The sequence below is a fragment of the Ictidomys tridecemlineatus genome, chromosome 11 (genome assembly GCF_052094955.1).
Source record: "Ictidomys tridecemlineatus isolate mIctTri1 chromosome 11, mIctTri1.hap1, whole genome shotgun sequence".
Taxonomy (NCBI): Eukaryota; Metazoa; Chordata; class Mammalia; order Rodentia; family Sciuridae; genus Ictidomys; species Ictidomys tridecemlineatus.
In genome coordinates this window covers 61,480,696-61,501,450 of record NC_135487.1, presented here as the reverse complement: position 1 = coordinate 61,501,450, position 20,755 = coordinate 61,480,696, and the positions used below count along the sequence as shown (strand labels likewise).

General features: G+C 43.4%; 3 protein-coding genes across 7 annotated transcripts in view; 1 reads left to right on the top strand and 2 right to left on the bottom strand.

The window, feature by feature from the left end:
* The window catches only part of Zzz3 (zinc finger ZZ-type containing 3), a 134,127-nt gene extending 115,111 nt beyond the window's left edge, over nt 1-19,016 (top strand). Inside the window, exon 14 of the mRNA XM_013360940.4 lies at nt 18,670-19,016. Coding sequence (XP_013216394.1) covers nt 18,670 — 1 coding nt within the window. The 3' untranslated portion in view covers nt 18,671-19,016. The remainder of the gene's footprint in view (nt 1-18,669) is intronic.
* Miga1 (mitoguardin 1) overlaps nt 1-20,755 on the bottom strand; it is a 574,792-nt gene that overhangs the window by 266,528 nt on the left and 287,509 nt on the right. The gene's annotated exons all lie outside the window — the stretch shown is intronic.
* Ak5 (adenylate kinase 5) overlaps nt 1-20,755 on the bottom strand; it is a 235,993-nt gene that overhangs the window by 8,313 nt on the left and 206,925 nt on the right. For 4 of the 5 annotated variants that reach the window (XM_021730106.3, XM_040288884.2, XM_005330690.4 and 1 more), the window contains exons 12-13: nt 18,695-18,811; nt 6,961-7,152 (exon numbers count right to left, since the gene is read on the bottom strand). In XM_021730106.3, the coding sequence (XP_021585781.1) occupies nt 6,961-7,152; nt 18,695-18,811 (309 nt within the window). The remainder of the gene's footprint in view (nt 1-6,960; nt 7,153-18,694; nt 18,812-20,755) is intronic. The other variant, XM_078026541.1, reaches the window with a different exon arrangement.

Here is a 20,755-nt window from a genome sequence, read left to right as displayed (position 1 = left end):
CCCAATAAATGTATGCTGACTCTGCTCACTTTCTGCTGGTAGAGCCAGGACAGTAGCTCCTGGAGAGGTTCTGAGTTCAAGTGAAGGGGCTACCTGGAGACAGGCGAAGGCAAAACCCACCATATGATTAAAGTGACCTCAGAGGAACAAAGTCGAGAACGTGTTCAAATTAGCACAAAGGCTGGGATTCTCTTCTGCAAGCTCTTCTGGGAGGCTATAGCACTCAGCAACACAACTCAGGTCAACAGGACCCCCAGGGTGCAGTAAACTTTGCACAGAACCCAAAGGTCTTTGCAGGAGTCTAGGGAAGATCTGAAGAGCAGGACAGGAGGGGGCAGAGAAAAGGCTAAGCAGGGTCATAAAGAAGGAGTTAACCTTAAGTCTCCCAGAAACAGGGTGAAGATTTATACTTAACTTGTCAAGTCAAGTGAGGGAACAGAATATCAGGGCTCCTCTAAGTCAGTCTCCTAACACACAGTTCTCTTTACTGGATAAGTGGTGTGCGCATGCACAGTGTTCAAATCTGGGCTGCTAGTTTCAACCAGAGCAGATCCAGATTAAAAACTCAGATGCGGGGCTGGGGATGTGGCTCAAGTGGTAATATGCTTGCCTGGCATGCGCGGGGCACTGGGTTCGATCCTCAGCACAACATAAAAATAAAATAAAAAAAAAGATGTTGAAGATGTTGTGTCCACCAAAAACTGAAAAATAAATATTAAAAAATTCTAAAAAAAATTCAGATGCCTTCAGACTCCTAAACTGGTAAGTAAATTGGCTGAGGTGGGACATTGATAAAAGAGGCCAAACATCAAGAAACTGGGAAGTAGCAAAGCCTTTTTATATTTCAAAGCACTCTTCTTAGGGAAATATAGAAAGAAAAGAAAGTAGAAATGAATTTCTTTTTTAATCTCTTTAGAATGACTCAGCAGTCTTTCCTATGAAAAGAAAAAAAGTCAAATGAAGGATGTTTGTTCACTGCATCGTTGTTAGTAATAGACAAAGACAAATTAAACTAGGAACAACCTAGTTGAAAAACCATAGAATATCTATGTTATGCCATATTATAAAACTCTTCAAAAAGAAACATCATCGTGATATGTATCCACCTAGAGATGTTTAGAGAAATGTGTATGGGATGGAAATGTCTTCATGAAATTAGAATCCCTTACCACCAGGATATGTGGGTGCACATAGTAGATTGACGTCAAAGAGAGAAAGAGAATGGGTGCGTGTGCAAGGTGGGGTGGGACATGGAGGGGAAGAGGAGATGGTGAGGAAGGTAGGAAGATGCACCGTGAACTGTTCACGTTGGTTATATGAGGAGAGTAGAGTTGAAAGGAATCTTATGCAATGGGTACGTGCACACACACACACGTACCTGTGTACATTTCACTTATAGGACACACTTATTACTTTAGTAATCTGAAAAAAAAAATCTGAAATAAATCTAATCCCCGTCACTAATGTGAACACTTGACAGTTTAAACACAAGTAGGACCACTGAGTCACCTGTTAATGCTCTCCTCTCTAACCTCTGATCTTCAGACTCTCTAGGGAAATGTCCCTACCCACACCTGTGGGGGGGCCTTCAAGCATCCCCTGACACAGCCTCTGCCAGCTTCCTACTAAAACACCAGTGAAAATCCAGAAAAAGGTCAACAGTTATAGGAGTTTTGAAAACTTGGACTGTTACCTATTGCCAATGAAACTAGACCCCATGATCTCTTTCCCAATTTCTCTCCTTTTGGTTCTGAGGATCCAACCTAGGGCCTTGCATAGGCATGATCTACTTCTGACTCAGTAAACGTCCAGAACAACAAGCATCTGTCCTTCTGCCAAGTAAACTGACTTTTGAAGGGGAGAGTTTCCTTTCGCCCAAACAGTACATCTTTTTTCTGTATCCAATTTAAGACTGTAATTACCAAAAGAACAACTGACAAGGGAGAGGGGGGGCCATCTAAAACCTGAAGGATTGCCGCAGTCTGGCTAGGCACAAATCATCGAGCCGCCACAAAGCACTTGTATGTTCAAGCAGGAAACTTTATGGCCTGAACTCCAACAGCACTCCACCACACTCCCCAGAAACTCTCCCGAACGCCACCCACGCGGCTCCTCTTCGGCACACCACACCAATCGGAACTCCCTCCACCAGAACTTCACCAACCAACACGAACTCCCCAGGAAATCCCTGCGAGAACTCCAAAGTAGCAGAGTTCAACTCTTAGCACTGGGTTCAGTTCTCAGCACTGCATATGATTAAATGATTAAAATAAAGGTCCATCAACAATTAAAAAATATTTTTAAAAAATGTTGAAGACAAATGTGAGATTTTTCCTAGAAAGCAGATGGTAAAATAATAGCAGTGTAGGTCTAAATGTAGAACTATACTCTCTGATATAGAAGTTACTTGCCACGTGTAACTCATGAGTACTTGAAATGTGGCTTTTCTGAACTGAGATGTGCTGTAAATGTTAAATACACACCAGATTTCAAAGTTGATAAAGTCTGTTGTTTTGTTTACTGTTTACTGTGGCTAGTAGAAAATTTCAAATGACTCACATTATATTTCTATTGAACTGTGCTTTTACGGAAGGCAAATAATGGAGATCTATGAATGGTGTGTTCCTGAGGAAAAATAAGGAGCAGTGGTACATAAAGGTACTCAAGATAGGGCTGGGTGTATTCAGTGGTAGAATATTTGGCTTGCATAAACAAGGTGCTGGGGTTGATTCCTGGGTAATACAAAACCCAAACCAAAAGTATCATCAACAACAGAAACAAGTACAACAATAATAACAAAACAAAGCTAATTAGAGAAATCTTTTTGGAGTTACAAAAAGTGTCATCAGTGCTATTAAAAATCAACAAAAACAGACTTATATCTGGACACAATTCCTGCATGACATGAAGAAAATGTTTAAAAATTTGAAAAAAAGTTGAACAAGTTGACTTCCAAATTTGTCTCTGCCTTTTCCTCTATAACACTGAATACCTGAAAACAAGGGAGCAATGTTTACTATCTTTTGGTAGAAAAATAATTACTTTTTAAAAAAATTTAATTGTTATTTTTTTGGTATTGAGGATTGAACCCAGGGTCTCATGTGTGCAAATCCAAGTGCTTGACACTAGACAAATAACCCGGAACAACACTGAGCACTGCAGTGTCAGGAGACTAAACTTGGCCACACTGTTTGTGAAGGGGGACATGGCAGCCAAAGAGCAGCTCAACAAAAGCTTATTCTCCCCTTTACAGAGGCAGAGTTGCCAAAGGAACTTGATTTTCTCTATCTGTAAACCCCACATTTAATGAATGACTGTTCTCTTTTTATTTTCTCAAATGATTAATAGTAAGAGGTAACCCAAGGTAAGATCTCACCTGTTATCAGGCCCTCTTTATCTATGGCCTGAGGTGTGTCTAGGCTAATTATGCCACGTGCAAATCACATGTAAAAATGGAGAAAAACAAGCATAAGAAATTATATCATGATGTTCATCAATGATTATCTTTGGGTGGAAGAATTCTGGATAATTTTAATTTTTATCTTTATGCTCAAATATTTTAGTTTCTTTCTTAAACAATGTGTAGTTGCTTACTTTTGTGCTTAGAAAAAAGGGAGGCTGTAAATACCAATTTATGCAATTCTGTACCTCTCAGTGTCAGAGATCTCTGTGGTTTCTCTCAGCTCACAAGCCCTCCTTTTCTGGGAATTCCTTGTCCCCACCCACAGGAGCTTGGAAAAGCCCCTGTGACAACCTGCTTGTCCCTACCTAATAGGATCAGTTAGGTCCTAAGTAGAGCAAAGCCCATCCGAAAATTTTCCTTGGGGATTTGGAACTGGGAATCAGAGATTGTCAGGGTAGCATGGGAATGTGGAAATGGTTAGGTGACCATATTCTAAAGAAGAAGGGAAAGAAATGTTTGAGAAGTAGAGGGCTTCAGCTGGGAGCTTGCTAAAGCCTGGTCCCTCCACTCTAGGGCCTGCTTTCGGCATTTGGTGGCATTCCTTGCATTTCATGTCAGACTAGCTGGGTTGGGTGCCTGTTACCCACAAGGAGTCCAGATTAATATTCTCTATAGTCACAATCATGCTTTAAAAACTCACAGCAATCTGGGCGTGGTGGTGTGCACCTGTAATTCCAGGCAAGAGGATTGCAAGTTCAAAGCTGGTCTCGGCAATTTAGCAAGACTCTAAGCAACTTAGTGAGACCCTGTCTCAAAAAAAAAGAACTGGGGATGTGGTTCAGTGGTTAAATGCCCCTGGGTTTAATCACTGGTACCAAAAGAAAAAAAAAGAAAGAAAGAAAGAAATTATTTTGAGACAGGGTCTTACTAAGTTACTCAGACTAACTGAGAGTTTGCAATCCTCCTGCCTCAGCCTCCTGCATTGCTGGGACTATAGGTGCACTACTGTACCCAGCTGTTTTCTACTAGAACAAGCATTAATTACTTTTGTAATTAGATTTAAAAAAATTTTTTTTTCTCCAAGAATTGTAGAGTGACAGACTTGGAGAATTCCAGGAGAGTATGTTCTGTCCACCCACTTTATTTTAAGAAGAGAAACTGAGAGGCTAAACAATGAAATGACTCACCAAAGTTTCCAAACTGGGTCAGGGGCTTTTTGATGTCTCCACCAGGGAGTGTTTGGCTAGCACTGGTGCTTTTCACCCAAATGCTACACCTCAGTTATTTATTCAATAATAAATTCTCTCAGTCACAGTGAAAGAAATCTTCCTCCTGTGGGTGACTCTAGTCTACTGGGTTGCTCTGTGCTGCTGAGTCCAGATTCTGCCACCACTGGTTGATGGCGTCTGCCTGAAGTGCATGGAGGAAGGGATAAGATGGAGAAAGTCCTCTTTTCCAGAGGGTATGAGAGAGGCAGAAAGCAGAAACCTGGGGTATACCTGTGCCACATACTCCTATCCCCGAGTGTGTAAGAAGTTCTGGCTTTATCTGCATGGGTGGCAGACAGCCGCCCACACGCTCAGGCAGAGGGACAGAGCAGCTTCTCCCCGCAGTCCCCCAGGAGGCTCAAGGGCTGGAGTCTGTTTTACATATTTGCAGAGTGGCTCATAAATGTTACCTCACTACAGACCCAGCTGCTAGCATCTCCAAAATGTAGGGGAAGCTGAAGAGATGATCTGAAGGGGACTGGAATTTTCCTTTCCCATTAGAAACTCAGAATTTAAGAAAGTTCCAAGGTGGATTCCAGAAGTCAGATTTCTCTTAGATCTGTGAGCCCTGTGTCCATGTGCCAGTCATTTGTGAATCTGTAGAATTCAGGTTGGAACAATTTAAGAGAGAGAAAAGGGATTTTCTGACTCTGAGATTAGTTTAAACCCCGAATTCCTTAGAGATGTTCTCATCTTTATGCATCTTTGAAAGAGTATGAAATTTCCTTTCTACCTGGAAAATTCTGTGTGTGTTCCAGGCTGCACAAAATTACTAGAAGACCTATCTGGACAGGCCTTTTCAACCCTGAATTTTTAAGACTGCGCTCTTATATGATGCACTTTTTGTTTGTTTTTGAAGATTTTAGTCTTCACTTTATGTGGCAATAAGAGGTTACATGAAGCATTCCAGGAAGCATTTGATATCCTGAGTTATATTAAGAGTCACCTTTCAGTATATCCAGGGCTTCTTAGTGTTCTGGAGAGTGGACCATTGTGGGTTTAGAAGATATGAATTCATTCCCAGTGGTTTTTCCCAAGGAATTGACCATGTCATCTCTGAGACAAGTCTTGATTGTTTACTGTTTGGTGCCTCTAAGTCCTATGATTAGCAAGAGGCAGAGCCCCACTCTCTCACCTGGTGGGAGGGCCTCAGGATTTTGTTCCTGACATCTGCCACAGCTTCCTGGGGGCATCCTAGCCTTACCTTCTTGTATCCTTTCTGCCCAAGGCAATAGGGTGAGCTTTGAGATTGGAGCCCTGATTCCATCTGCCCCCTCTGGTAGTTCCCATTCACCCAAAGGGCAATTAGTGGCTCCTATGTAAGGTTCCTCTTGATCTAGTCCTTGCTTTCCTCTCCACACCCATCTTTGTCCCTGTTTTCCTGGTGTGTTTCACGGTCAAGTGGAGTGATGTGTCCCTCTTGACCTTTTCACTCAGGGTGCCCTCTGCATGGAGTGCCCTGTTCCCCCACACGGCACCCGGTGGACACTCTGCCTGGTACTTCTCAGGCGGCCTTCCTGGATACCTTTCCTCAGACTAGAGAAGAGGCATTCTGTGCTTGCTTTGAACCTATCCTGCGATCCCAGGTGTGTCCATCTCCCCACTAACCCCTTAAGCTATGTAGGCAAGAACTGCGTCTAAACAACTAGAGCAATGTGTGGAACATGGGCACCTCACACCCAGCCATGGAGTGAGTGAAGCAAAGGGACCAAGCAGTTTACCAAATACCTGTATTAATGATGGTGCCTGAGCTTGGGTAACAACTCATGAACATTAAGTTGAAACTGCCACCTCCCCACAGCATCTCCCCTCTTTCACCTATTACCTGCTTCTCTGGCCCCATATGCTGCTTCTCCCCAGAACATTAATTATTGCAAGAAATTGAGGCAAAGGAGCCAAGTGCCAATCATGAACTGTGTAAACTCTAGAACTTGAAGGCATCACATCTTGGATCTAGAAGAGACCTTTCAGATCATCCTATTTAGCCAAGGTCATCCAGAGTCCATGGCAGAAACTTTATGTCCCACCCATTCTCTCTTGGAAAAGGCAGTTTTCAGCAAGTATAATGCCATCTGTGAAACATATGTGACCAAGTTTTGTTAGTCTATATAATAGATAACTGTTTTTGATTGAGACCATGGTGAAGAAAAGTCAGGAGCTCATATCTTGGCCCAATTCTGCAGTTGCATGCAGTTCCAGATCCCATAACCATCTTTCCCAGACCTTTTTTTCTTGAAAAGGGGCAAATGGCTCATTTTGGGGGTCACAGGAGGGCATGAAATGACTCACCTTCCGTAGCTGGGTTTTCGTCTCATAGTAGGCGATCACAGGAATGGAGGCTCTGTAGTAGGTTTCCAGACGCTTGGCGATGGTCTTGGAGGCGTTGTCCATGTGCGGGCTGCTCTGGCTCCTTTGGAGCAGACGGTTGGTCATGGTGTCTGCCGAGCAGTCCATGCAGATCACCAAGTGTGGGTCTCTGATCTGAGGTGGATGGAGCAGAGCACAGATCGTCAGAAGTTCCACTCTGCTGATGTCCTGAGAGGCTTGGGGCCCCCATCTCTTTCATTTCTTGGCATTCTGGGTCCTCTCAAAAGCCCAGAATGATATCAAGGCACAGGAGGGATTAGACTTCAGGGCTCCTCATTTCCGGGTCAGTCCCTTTCTGTATGCTGTCTAAGAGCTGTTTCTTGTCCTCAGCTTTAAGATCATGGTACACAATGCCGGGATAGTATGCTCTCCAGTGCAGACGGTCTGCTTTCACACTGAAGGCGTGGGGTGGGGTGTGATATTTGCTCCTATGGGGAACCTTCCCTGACCTACTGAGGCAGCACTAATCACTTCCCTTCTCCATACCACCATTACAACTTCTTCTAGCCACCAGTAGATACTGTGTGGGGGTGAAGGGAGCATAATGGCTGAGCATGCAAAGATTGGAGTCAAGCTGTTTAGGGCCAAATCTTGGTACGGTGATTTGTCTCCAAGATGGACTTGATTAATTTCTTACCTTGCTTTACTTGTTAGCTATTCCTTTATTGATATGTAAAGCCTATTCCTCTACCCCTTGAGTCTGAGCTGACTTATAACTGTTTTGGCCAACAGAATATAATGGTATAATGCCACACACTATCATATAGGTCCTAAGGAATTTTGTGATTTCTGTCTGTCTAGTCAGCAACCATCTAAGTGTCTATCTACCTTGTCACTGTCAAGTGGTGAGGTCCAAGCTAGCCATGTGGAGAGGCCTCATGGGCAGAGATGCCAGCTAACCCCCAGTTCCATCTTCAGCCCCAGACATGCACACCCAGCCTTGGCCACTACTTGACGGCTGTGATGTTAGGGACCCCACATGAGAACTTGCCAGCTGAGCCCATTAAACATCAGAGCCATGAGCAATAATCACTAGCTGTTCTTTTAAACCACTAGACTTTATAATTCACTAAAGTGTCACCTAATGTCTTTGCATCTTGAATTTCTCATTTGTACAATAAGGGTGGTCATAAGATTGTTGCGAAGATTAAAGAAAATGAAGGTAATATAAGTACGCTGCTTGGCATATAGCAAATAGTAAACACAAAGCTTAGCTATTATGCTTATTTCCACTAGTGAGTTCTGATCTTAGTGGGTAGGGGCTAGGAAACCTGTTTTCTGTCCAAATTCTTGCACTTAAAAGGCGATTATGTTTTAATGAATGACTAATGATAATAGAATCTGTAACTTGAACTTCTTCATTTCCCCATCTCTCTCTCTCTGTCTTTCTTTTGTACTGAGGATTGAACTCAGGGTTGCTCTACCACTGAGCTACATCCCTGGTCCTTTATACTGTGAGACAGGGTCTTGCTAAGTTGCCCAGGCTGGCCTTGAATTTTCCATACTTCTCCCTTAACCTCCCAGGTCTCTGAATTACAGGCATGTGTCACCATGCCCAGCTCCCTATTCTCTTAATGGGTCTGTTTCTGGGGTCTCTGGATTATACCATATGTGCCTCCACAACTCACCCCAACCTCAATGAATCTAAAGAAGCCATTGCTCCCCTGATTTGGCCATGCCCAGGCTGTGAGTGAATGAAGGCTTGTCACTTCCCTGTAGAAAGTACCTGGGGTGGGGCAGGAAGAAAGCTGGGGTAAGGGAAGACTTTTAGGACACACAGAGAAACGTGAGCTGCCACCAAATGTTTTATCTACCCCCGCCCCGGAGGGATGGAAGGTCCTTTAAGGAGCAGAGTGGAGAAATTCTCCAAAATGTACAAGAATGAAACAAGCCTCTGGAGCATGTCCTATTTTTCTGTCTGTTGTATTGGAAGGGGAAAATGAGCATTGGAACAGCAAGAAAGCCTGGGTGAGAGTTTGGGAGAAAATGATCCCTGTTCACCAGCAGAGGGCGAGTGTGGGAGGCAGTCCACAGTTCAGTCACAGAGGTCTCCCTGAAGCAGTTCCTGTGCGGGTCCCTTTCAGGCCATTCTTGGGGGCTGGAAAGACAATTCCGGAATCATTCAGGCACAAAGAGAGATTATGTGTATCTACGTGGGAAGTGGCATTAAATGACCCTCTGGACTAAAATAAGTGCTGGGCGAAGAGCCTGCTTTGATTCTTAAGTGTGGTGGGTGGATCATCAGCATATAATTAGGGAGCTTGTTAGAAGCAGTCTCAGGCACAGCACCTGACCAAGACCCGTAGGTGATGCTTCACAACCTGAGAGTGTGAGAAGCTGCCCTACCCAGCCATTTCCTTGGGCTAAAACTATGGGGCTTGACCTCTCTGTCCTGTCATCAGTGCTCTCTTCTTCTGCACAAAGCGGTCAAGCCATCACATTCCATTTGAAAGGGACCCGCGCCACATTTTAATTTTATTACTAAAATCTTTGAAATGTTTTGTTTTTTCAAAATGCTTTAATATATGACTTTACAAAGTCCATTGGAGTCGTTCTCTGGCTGCTAGTTATGCCTTTTGTCCACCACACCGTGGTTTACCACTAACATCAAGTGGGCAAGAGAACAGAGAACTCTGCCCTGGTCTGTACGAAGGCCCGGATACCATCACCCTGCCTGCTTCCCTGGAATTCTGTCGCCACATCTTTGGATTCTTCATTGCCTTTGGTTATCAGGGACCCTCCACTGGAGCCCAAATGTCCTTCAAAGGTGTAAGGATTCAGCTTGAACTGATTGCAGCTACTTTGAGTCATAACTCCCATGATGGCCTCTGAGTCACCCTGGTCACTTTTCCTATGTAGTCTCCCAGCATTCCATAAATAAACAAAACCACTGAAGAGGTATGCAGTGCCTACGACCAGACCCTGGCCTTTTTCTTTCATATTAGCTGAAGATAAGCCAGGTACATTCTGGTTTGGATGCAGCCACTTTATAGGCCCTGTCTTCCTGACCCAAATCATAGGGATCCACCTGGTCTTGCTTTTACTTGGGACCATACTTTTGCAGTAAGTCTCTAGGAAATTGTAGTCTGTGGAGTCCTGGATCTCTCTGCCTCTTTGGTGCTTTGGGGCTGATTCTCATTGACTGGGATCTGGTGTTCTGGAACAGAAAGCTATTGGGATCCTCTAGCAATATTTCAGCAGCTGAATGGACTCAGCTAAGGGCTTTAGAGACAACCATCTCTAGACCCATTAGCACCCCTGCTGGGAGGTATTACTATCTCCACTTTCAGGTTGTGGAAATGGGAGCTCCAAAGAGTTGATTTGCTGAATGTCAGTAAGAACTAGTTAATGACAGGCCTGAGCCACCTGCATTTAACTCAAAAGCCTGGTAACTTCACCCTTGTGAAGAGCCAGGGCTGTCAGAATAGGGCTCAGGCAAGATGCTCAGTGGGCACCCAGAGGCAGGAGAGGAAGATGGGATGGAGGGAAAGTAAGTGGGGACTTGGCATGCATGGTGTTGCCTATTTTTCAGAATCTGGCTCTCATTGCCTTTTGGATTCAATTGGGATCAGATTCTCCTTGTACTCCTCAGTGGGATTGGAACAATGGTTTGGCCTTGGTAATCCCAGCAAGTGGAGGGAGGAATGTTTGCCTGGCTCTCCTCTGACCCCCACCTCAGTTTTCCTCCAGTGGAGTGGGAACACAGGTTAGGCCATGTTTACCAATGGGCAGGAACTCTCCATGCATCTAGGAACTCTCTTCTGTGGAGAAGAACAGCTCTCTTCATTCAAACAATTTCTTCATTTTTTTTTTAAAACAAGTTTTGTGTCAATTTTATTGAGGTACAATTAACATACAGTTAGATTTGCCTATTATTGTTATTATTATTTGTTTGTGTGTGTGTGTGTGTGTGTGTGTGTGGTGCTGGGGATTGAACCCAGAGGCCTTGTACATTCGAGGCAAGCCCTCTACCAACTGAGCTACATCCCCAATGAATTTAACACTAGTTTCTGCCTCTTAGGAGTATAGTGAGGGTAAGCGAGTTCATGCACGTAAAGTGCCTGACTATGTCAAACACTACATAATTGGGGGCTATCATTATTTGATGTAGGCCTTTGCAATATATATATCCTTTGAGCTATAAAATCCCATTGGTCATATTTGGGTTTATACAGAGTCAGAAGCCCCACTTTGGCTTTTAGCCTGAGGTGCAGGCTCCAGCATGCTTACTTACATCCCCACAATGACTGACAACAAAGCCACCAAACCCATTTCTGTGACTCCCACTCAGAGGTACAGCCCCTTGGGGAACCTCCCCGAGGAAGGAGTCTCTGGGTCATTCCCGTATGTCTGAAGACACTCCCTTCCATTGCCACCATGTCTTCTGCCCCCCACATCACCATCACACAGACAAATATTCTGCAGTGAACAGAAGTCAGAAGAGTGGGAGAATCTCAAGTAGAAAATCCAAAGTGGCTCTCAAGGCTCCCCACAATCACAAGCAATGGGACCCAAGCAACTACACAGTCCCTTGGCTAGACTCAAAGTTTCTGTTAAGAGACTGCAGCTTCGATTACATATGTGAACAAAACTCATGTTTCTGCCCATGAAGTACAATGGGAGTGAGGATTAGTCAGGCAGAGGGACAGTAATGCCATCATTCACACACCCAGGAATATCATGTTCATGTTCCAGCTAAAGACAGAATTATAGCTCAGTCTCCTGGGAGAGAAGAACCCATAGCAGGCCTCCGCCTTTCACTTTCAATACCTATGTGTTCAGCTTGGCTGTTGTTAGCAGGGGATGGAGTTACAACAGGAAAGTGTTTCAGTTTCCCCCCAGGCAGCCAGACTAAGTGCACAGCCTTCTTAGAGATGATAATCTATAAAATGGGGGTAATGACACCTACTGCATAGGATCATTAAGGATGAATCAAATGGTATATGTAAAGCATTTGGTTCAGTATGTTGTAAGTGCTCAAAAAATAATGGCTATTTTTCTAATATTTTGTATGATTTTAACTATGTAACAACGGCAGAACAAAGACTGGAAGAACATACATCAAAATGTTAATCAAAATGTTAATTATTCTTTGTTTTATAGTTTTGCATATTGTTTCATATTCATATGATTTTTTATTTTTATTATTTTTCATTAGAGCTCTATAGTTACATACAGTAGTTGGGTTCCTCCCAACAAACTCATACACACATGGAAATCAATTTCAGCTCATGATCCCCCCTTTCCTTCTGGTCGTTCCTCCCTTCCCCCACTCTCCTTTCTCTATTAGACTTCCTTTTGCATACACACACACACACACACACACACATATATATATAAAGATTGGTTCTTTTTACTTGTGCATAAAGGTGAAATTCCCTGTGTCATATTTATATATGCACAAAACATGATTTTTATATGATTAAGAAAGTTTTACTAAGGATTGAAGTTGGGTTGCTTTACCACTGAGCTACATCCAAAGCCCTTTCTATTTCTATTTTTTATTTTGAAACAGGGTCTTGCTAAGTTGCTTCAAACTTGTGTTCCTCCTGCTTTCACCTGCCAAGTTTCTGGGATTACAGGTATGCACCACCACACCCAGCCATATTATTTTTATTTCTATAGCTGGAAAAAATATTATTTAATTTTAACAATTAATTTAATATCATGCTCAGGTTTATAAATGGAAAAAGGCACTTTTCAAGGACTCCATCCCCATCTTTCCAATACTCACTGATGAATTGAGTTTCAACCTACATTTATTTTCATCCTACTTCATAGAAGAGGAAATGGAGCTCTGCAAAGTTAAGTGGCTTGCCTGTGGCTCAGTGAGTTGCCAAGCCAGGCTCTGAGTACAGGCCTGTTAGACCAAAGCCACTGTAAGCAGGTTCTCACTGGGATGGTGATCAAAAGCCCAGCTCTGCCTTCACATCCCTTCTGTCCCTTCTCTCACATGCATCCCCAGCATATCATACTGGAAAGTGAAGGCACAGACTGTTGATTCAGTGGGGGAAAAGGAGCCTGGAGTGTGTGTGTGTGTGTGTGTGTGTGTGTGTGTGTGTGTGTGGCAGCCTCAGGGATAGAAGATAGGAAGGTAATAGAGGAAGCACTCACAGACTTCAGTTTGTTTTATCTTTCACAATGTCATATACAGTTAGCTAAGTCCTCAAAGGACCTCGCATCTCCGCTATAGCTATGCAAATATGTCAGTCTAACTAACTGAGCTGGATTTTCTCAGAATACAAATGGTTTGCATCAATCTCTGTGACTGCAGAAAGGCTGGTGAGGCTGCTTCTGTCGTCTGTTTGAAACCACTTACAGACCTGACTGGGCTTCAAATGCAGTTGTAGACCTGATGCATGGACAAGAAACCCTCGCTCTGCTCTCTGCCAAGCTGATTACTCTGCAACTTTGGAGAAAATCAATTGTCTATATTTATCATTGCCAAATTGCAAATTAATTTCTTGCCTGTAATTTGGAGGAGGCTGTCCAAACGATGGGCCCCTGCAGGACACAAAAGTGTCAACAGGAGCTCCTTCTGTTTGTAGGTTCTTTGTTTTTCTGGTCAGGATTAAAGCACCTGTGCACCACCCAACTGCGGACAGCCATGTTCTCTTATGTCCTGCTTAACTGATATAATCTTCTAAAGTCATCGTATCTGGGGACTAACCAGTGTTACTCTTGATCTTTGTAAGCTCCTCCCAGCAGTAAAAGACAGTCTTTGTATTTCAGTAGTGAAACGGGATGCTTGTGTGTTTTTTGGACATGATATCATGAAGTTTTGCATTGGTTGAAACTGTCTAGTCTCAGGCTGGTGACTCTCTCACCTTTAGTTAGGTCTCTTTTCTCCCACATCCTGAAATGTGTTTGATTGGGGCCCCAGTGGTGCTGAGGGCCATTACCAAGTAGGAATGACGCATCGAAATTTCCTTGCCAAGCGTACCCCATGCTGCTTAGAGGACATTTGATGGGACATTGCATGCATGCTTTAATGAGGTGACCTTGCTCAAGGACCAAGGCAGATCCGGGTTTAGAGCTGATCAGGTTTGAGGAAGTAACCGGCTCCTTGAGTTTAAGGCGTTGCCAGTTTAAGATAATGGGTTTTAGGGAAGTTGGAAGTTGAAGATTATTGCTGGGATTAGGGTGTTCCTGCTGCTTGTTCCCGTTGAGTTCTCGTGAGATTAAAATGGGATTTGGAGATAGCCTCGTGGAGTAGGTGAATTGTGCGGGAGACGGCAGAACGCGTTTGCCCCTGGACCTGTGTGGAGGTGGTGTGAGAGCTGGAATAAAGAATTGCTGTTTGAAGCTACAAAGCTGTGAGTGCCTCGTGATTCTGGTGCCAAGCCGAGACATTGGCCTTGGCACAGTGGGAGGAGGGTTTCGCTTTACTTTAGAAAAGATTGCATGGATGATCTCAGTTTCTATGTAGTCAAAGGCTGGGAGCAGAACAACTGGTGACAAAGAGCCCTGAACACTTCATTGGGCTGTAAGCCATAGAGGGAGAGGTGATGAAGTAGAGATTTTACAGGTTTGTATGAAGTGTGGTTAAAAAAATGAGTGATCCTACACTGGATAATTCTTGGCTGAATAGGAAGTTGAGTGACTTGCCCAGGTCATACTAATATTTGGCAGAGGTAAAATTCCATATTTTCTGAGTCCAGACCTTATGAGTGATGTGCTTCAAAGATGTAACCTTACATGGATCCCAACAGCGCTGTTACTGCTCAGAATGATTTACAAGACCATTGGCCTAAGTTCTGGGATTTGCCTCTGGATCTAGTTTTAAAAGCTTCAAAGGAAGGACAGGATGATAATTTTGTGTTGTTTGCACCCAGTAGCTGAAGGAGGGGAGAGACTGACTATGTATTTTATCCTTAACAGTTTGAGGGTTTCAAACAAATAGTCTACTGCCTCTGAGAGCAATTTGCAAAGACTTCTATTTCCCAGCATTTCAAAGCAAGTGCATGACCTGTCCTGACTTCCCGGGGCTCTCTCAGACTCCTCTGACCTTAAGTTCACAGAGAAGATACATGTGAAATCCCCTGGAAGGGTACTCTCCACCCCAAAGCCTGGACCCTGCAGCCGTCGGCAGGCATCTTCTCTTGACTACTGGACCACATTGTCCTTGCTTCTGGAGACCCCTCAAACCTCAAGCCTCACACAGGCCCTGCTTCTAAAGTGGTATAGGAAAAATACCCCTGTTCTTCATTAAATTGTTCACAGCCTGCTTCTACTTCTCACTGCTCCTGCTTTCTAGCTATCATGAAGTAGGCAGCTTTCTTCTACTACACCCTACCCACCATGCTGTTCTGCCTTACCACAGGCCCAGAATCAATGGAGCCAAGCAACAATGGACTAAAATCTATAAAACTGTGAGCCCAAATAAATTTTCCTCCTTTAGGTTGACTTTCTCAGGTATTTTGTAACAGCAATGGAAAGCTGACTAACAGGCAAGAAAAGTAAAAATAGGTAAGTTAGACTACTTCAAAATTGAAAACTTCTATGCAAAAGGGCACAATCAAAAGAGTGAAACTGGGGAAAATATGTGCAAAGTCTTAAATCTGATAAAGAGTTAATATCTAGACTATATAAATAAATCCTATAACAGCCGGGCAAGGTGGTGTACATCGGGAATCCCAGAGACTCAGGAGGATGAGAAAAGGAGGATCACAGGTTCAAGGTCAGCCTCAGCAACTTAGTGAGACCCTGTCTCAAAATTAAAAAAAAAAAAAATTAAAAATGTGGCTCAGTGGTTAAGCACCCCTGGGTTCAATCCCTGCTATCAAAACAAAAACAAAAACAGAACAGAACAAAACAAAAAAACTCTATAACATAACAATAAAGGCAAACAACCTGATTCAAAAATGGGTAAAGGACTGTTCTCCAAAGAAGATATGCAAATGGCCAAAAAGCACACAAAAAGATGCTCAATATCACCAATCACCAGGGAAATGCAAATCAAAACCTCAATGAGATACCGTCTCATATCCATAATGGACAAGATGGCTACCATCAAAACAAACAAACGAACAAAACCCCCCAGAAAATAACAAGTGTGGGTGAGGAGAGGAGAAATTGATATTTTTCATTATGTAAAGTGATGCAGCCACCTTGGCTGGCAATATGTCTATACACAGATAGTGTGGCAGTTCTTCAAAAATTAAAAATAAAATTACCATATGATCAATCAATTCCACTTGTGGGAATACACAAAAGAAATGAAAGTTGGAACCTGGACAAATATTTGTGCACACATAGTCAAAGCATCATTAATTACATTAGCCAAAAGTTGGAAGCCACCCAAATCTCCACAGAAGGATGACAAACAAACAGAATGTGGTATATTCACTGGTAGGTGGTTCAGACTTGGTTGGATCTGGGTACTCAGATTTGTCCAATGATGGTCTTACTCTCGCCCTCCTTTAGCTTTTTTTTCCATTCATGTTGGCCTCAATTTCTTCCTATTCTAGTCTTATATTCTACCATCCAAGGGACCTCACAATAAAGTATTTCTGTTCCCAACAGGTCCAGCAAAAGTCCCAGAGCTGAGCTTCATTATCCTGGATTAGGTCGTGAGCCTATCACAGAACCATTTACTGTGGCCAATGGGACGTTATTCAATCTGGAAAAGGAAGGAGGGCCTAACATGTACTCCAAGAACAATGAGGACATGTTGCTAAGTGAAACAAACCAGTTACAAGGGGGATAAATCTACTACTTCTACTTCTAGGGGGAAGCTACAGTAGTCAAATTTATAGACAGGAAGTAGAATGGTGGTTTCCAGGAGTTGTGGGGGTGGGATGGGGGAGGGAAGGGGAAAACTCTGTTTAATGAGTATAGAGTTTCAGTTCAGCAGGATGAAAGAGTTCTGGAGGTGATGAGCAACACTAGGAATGTAGTTGGTTCCAGTGAATGATATACTTTAAAATGGCTTAAGATGGTAAAAATTTGTGATGAAAATTTTGCCATAATTATAAAAAAGCAGAACAATTCTCCCAATTCCATTTTGTCAAAAACTAGTCGATGTATATTGAGATTTGCACTTCTGAAGTGGTTTATTTTGTGAAAAGAAGCTCATTAGAATTCTGGTGCATGAGGGTCCCCCACTAAGGACTGCCCAGAATCTATCCAGTCATAAGGCTCCACTACACAAAACTACTTTCCCGGCCCTCCCCAACCTATGCTTGCCCTCACCAGCTGGACCTGAAGAATTTTCTTTGATTCTGGTTGCAAGTAGGAAATTCGGGGGAAAGGTGGATAGTTGAGATATCATGTAGGGAAGCTACATAAAATAGGGTCAGAGAGAGCTCAAAATAAATCCCAGGAGACACGTAAGCACAAATCGCCTTAATCAATGCTGCAGTGTTAGAGGGGGTTACAGGTGGGTTCTCTCCAAATCTTTCCTATCAGCAGTTGTCATTTACTAGAAAGTTGTCATCTGCTGTGTGATCATGGACAAGTCATTAAACTTCTCTGGGCTTAATTCATTACCTTTAATAATAGGACAATAACCCGATCTATCTAAAAAGGTTATTTCTAAAAATCATCAAATGAAAGAATGCATTTGAAAATATTGTAAAACTCTTCTAAGGAGATAATTATGTAGGGATGGATTTTGCTGGCACAAGCCTGTAATCCCAGCACTAAGGCAGGAGGCTTAAAAGTTTGTGGCCACCTTCAGCAACTTAGTGAGACTCTGACTCAAAATAAAAAAAAATAAATAAAAAGGGCTGGGATGTAGTTCAGTGGCAAAGTGCCCCTGGGTTCAATCCCCAGTAGTAAATAAGTAAATAAATAAATTTAAATATGAATTTCTTGTAGGTTCTAACTAGGACAATTGGACCCTTCTTGCCTGGACTTTGTAAAGTTACCAGCAAAGCATATACTGTGTAGCACAGGACCCAGCTCAGAGTCGGTCCAATGCCTGGCAGCTGGGGTGGTATTTGCCATTCCTATGGGAGTGTCCCTGACCCACCATCTTTAGGAGGAGAGGATAGGAGTAGGGGAGCTTGGATGATGGGAGATGGAGCTGTGTGTATTTTTGATTCTGCCTGACTGGCATCCATTCCCCTGTCTTCTTGTGTAAGGGTACCACTACTTTTCCTGTGGTAATTTGCTTTTCTTTGGCTCAGTCTATGTGGCTCGGGTGTGCTGTCCCATCCCCTCCTGGCTGTGGTCCTCCAGGATGGGTCAGTGCCTTCCCTCACCTTTCCCACGGCCACAGTAAACGGCTCTCGGATCGATCTAAATCCAGGATAACAACTTTTGCTGGAACCTCTGGGAAACAGAAACCCTTTTGTGTGAAGTCGCTTAGAGGGTAGGATATGAGACTAGAACAGGAAGAAAAGGAGGCCAACACAAATGGGAAAAAAATCCGAGAGAGAGAGAAAGACCGTTGAAATCTGAATACCCAGATCCAGCCAAGTCTGAACGGCTACTGGGCATTTTAGTTATTTAAGTCAGTAGACCCCCCCTCCCTACCCCCTCCCACCACTTTCTTTTTTTTTGGGCCAGTTTGTGTTGAGTTTTTGCCATTCATAATGGAAAGTTTGATTCACGTAATTGGGAAAGGAACAGACTTTGAATTTACCCCCCAACCTTAATGATGATGTCCCCTGTTTTTTCTTCTAGAATGATCCCCATCACCGCAGCTCACCCTGCGTCCGAACTCTTGCCCTTGCTTCACTTCCCGAGGGTAGCCGTCAATCAAGAAGCCCTTGGTGTTGCTGAGGCTGGCCACCATAGCCTCCTTTAGGAGTTCCAGAACGATGCCCTGGAGCAAGGGGAGAGTGGTCAGACCCGAGATGAACAGCCTTAGAATTCCCAGAGTCTCCTTCAGTCATCCCACTGAAGGAGGGAGGAAGGTTCAGACAAGATCAACTGCAGACAGCAACATCCCATATTTTATGAATTCCTAGTCTCACTCCCCCTGCACATATTTTAATTGTCTATTAAATGGGTAGGTATCTTAAAATCAGTGTGCTGGGTCATAGCGTAATTGTTAGCTTTTTTTCCCCCTTCTTTTTCTTATCAGTGCATTCTTACTTTTTATATTCAACTAGGGGGTCTTAAAACAATGATATCTTAGATTACATGAACTATAGTAGCCCTACTTCAAATGGCAGCACTCTACACATTAGGCATCATGGTAATTTAAAACTAGACCAGATATGGAATAAAATATATTTCACTGTTAATTTCTTTGGGGGGAGGTACAGGGGATTGGACTCAGGGGCACTCGACCACTGAGCCACATCCCCAGCCCTATTTTTTGTATTTTATTTAGAGACAGGGTCTCACTGAGTTGTTTAGCGCCTCGCTTTTTGTTGAGGCTGGCTTTGAACTCGCGATCCTCCTGCCTCAACCTCCCAAGCCGCTGGGATTACAGGCATGCGCTGCCACACCTGGCTCACTGTTCATTTTTTCCAGTACATATTTTATACAACTTGACATGCACCAACTTGAAAAGACTTTCCGTAGATGTGACTAGCATTTTCCAGCGATATCATTTTCTCCATTCAAAATCTGTATCTAATTAGTGCTTATGGGCCATAAGGGAGGAATCTGGGGGAAAAGTACAGGAAAAACCTCACTCAGCTGCCTCCTGAGGAGGCAGACGCATTCCCTGCTGCCTGGCCTTTGGCAGGGCATGGGGAATGTAGGCATCTAAGTGTAGTCCGAATGCTCCCCAGATAATTATGAATAACTAACTCCTCATGAAGTTTATAGTCTAATGGGGAAGACAGACAATAAATAGAGGATAGTGAGCTAAAGATAACTTCCAGGCACAAATTAAGGTAGGGCAAAGAGAATAGCAAGCCGGAGATGCTATTTTAGATGGGATGGTGAGGGAAGGCCTCTTTGATCATGTGTGACATTTGCAGAGATCTGGGTGAATTAAAAGAGCAAACTAGGTGAATATATAAAGGAGGAGCCCTTGGGGCTGAGGGAAGACCTGTGCAAAGACCCTGAGGCAAGAACAGCCTGAGCTATGGGCGGAACAACTTGGAGGCCAGGGCCTGGTGGCAGCAGGTAAGGTGGGGGTGGGCCATAACAGTGGAGCACAGCTGGAGGCCAGAGCTATGGGCAGGACCCTGGGTTTGAAGATTCTGAGGAAAGGAACTGCCAATTTGATAAACGTTTTTTTAAAAAATCACTTTGGTTTCTGTAGAAAAGAATCGATGGTGGGGAAAGAGTGAGTGGTTGCAGCTGATGGAGGAGGACATGGCAAACTTTATACAATAGGGACTGCATTGTACAAGCCCAAAGTACAGAGTCCAGCAAGGAACATAGTATGCAAGAGTGGATTTTTTTTTTCTTTTTTTTGCCATGGCATCTGGCTTCTCAGAGATGAATAGTGATTCAAAAAGAAAAAAAAAAGATAGAAAGAAGGGACATTTTTACTTAAATTCCACAAGGAAGACACCAAATGTTAAGATAATGCTATGACACTCGCTAGAACTAGACCAAAAGGTTATTTTCTGTTTGGGGGGAGGTTTTTAATTCTACGCTGAGCACAACCACATTTACCGCTGTTGTGAAGATTTTGAACTCTTAAGTGGGGCCTGGATTTGGGGGAAAGTATGAGGCAGGGTAACAATGTGGGGGCTGGTGAAGCAAACACAGAGAGGCAAGTGGATTGTCTGCATAGACCTGCCTGCCTCTGGATTGTTCGAGAGAGAAAACAGCTACTGTCTGTCCCTCTGGGTTTCTTTGT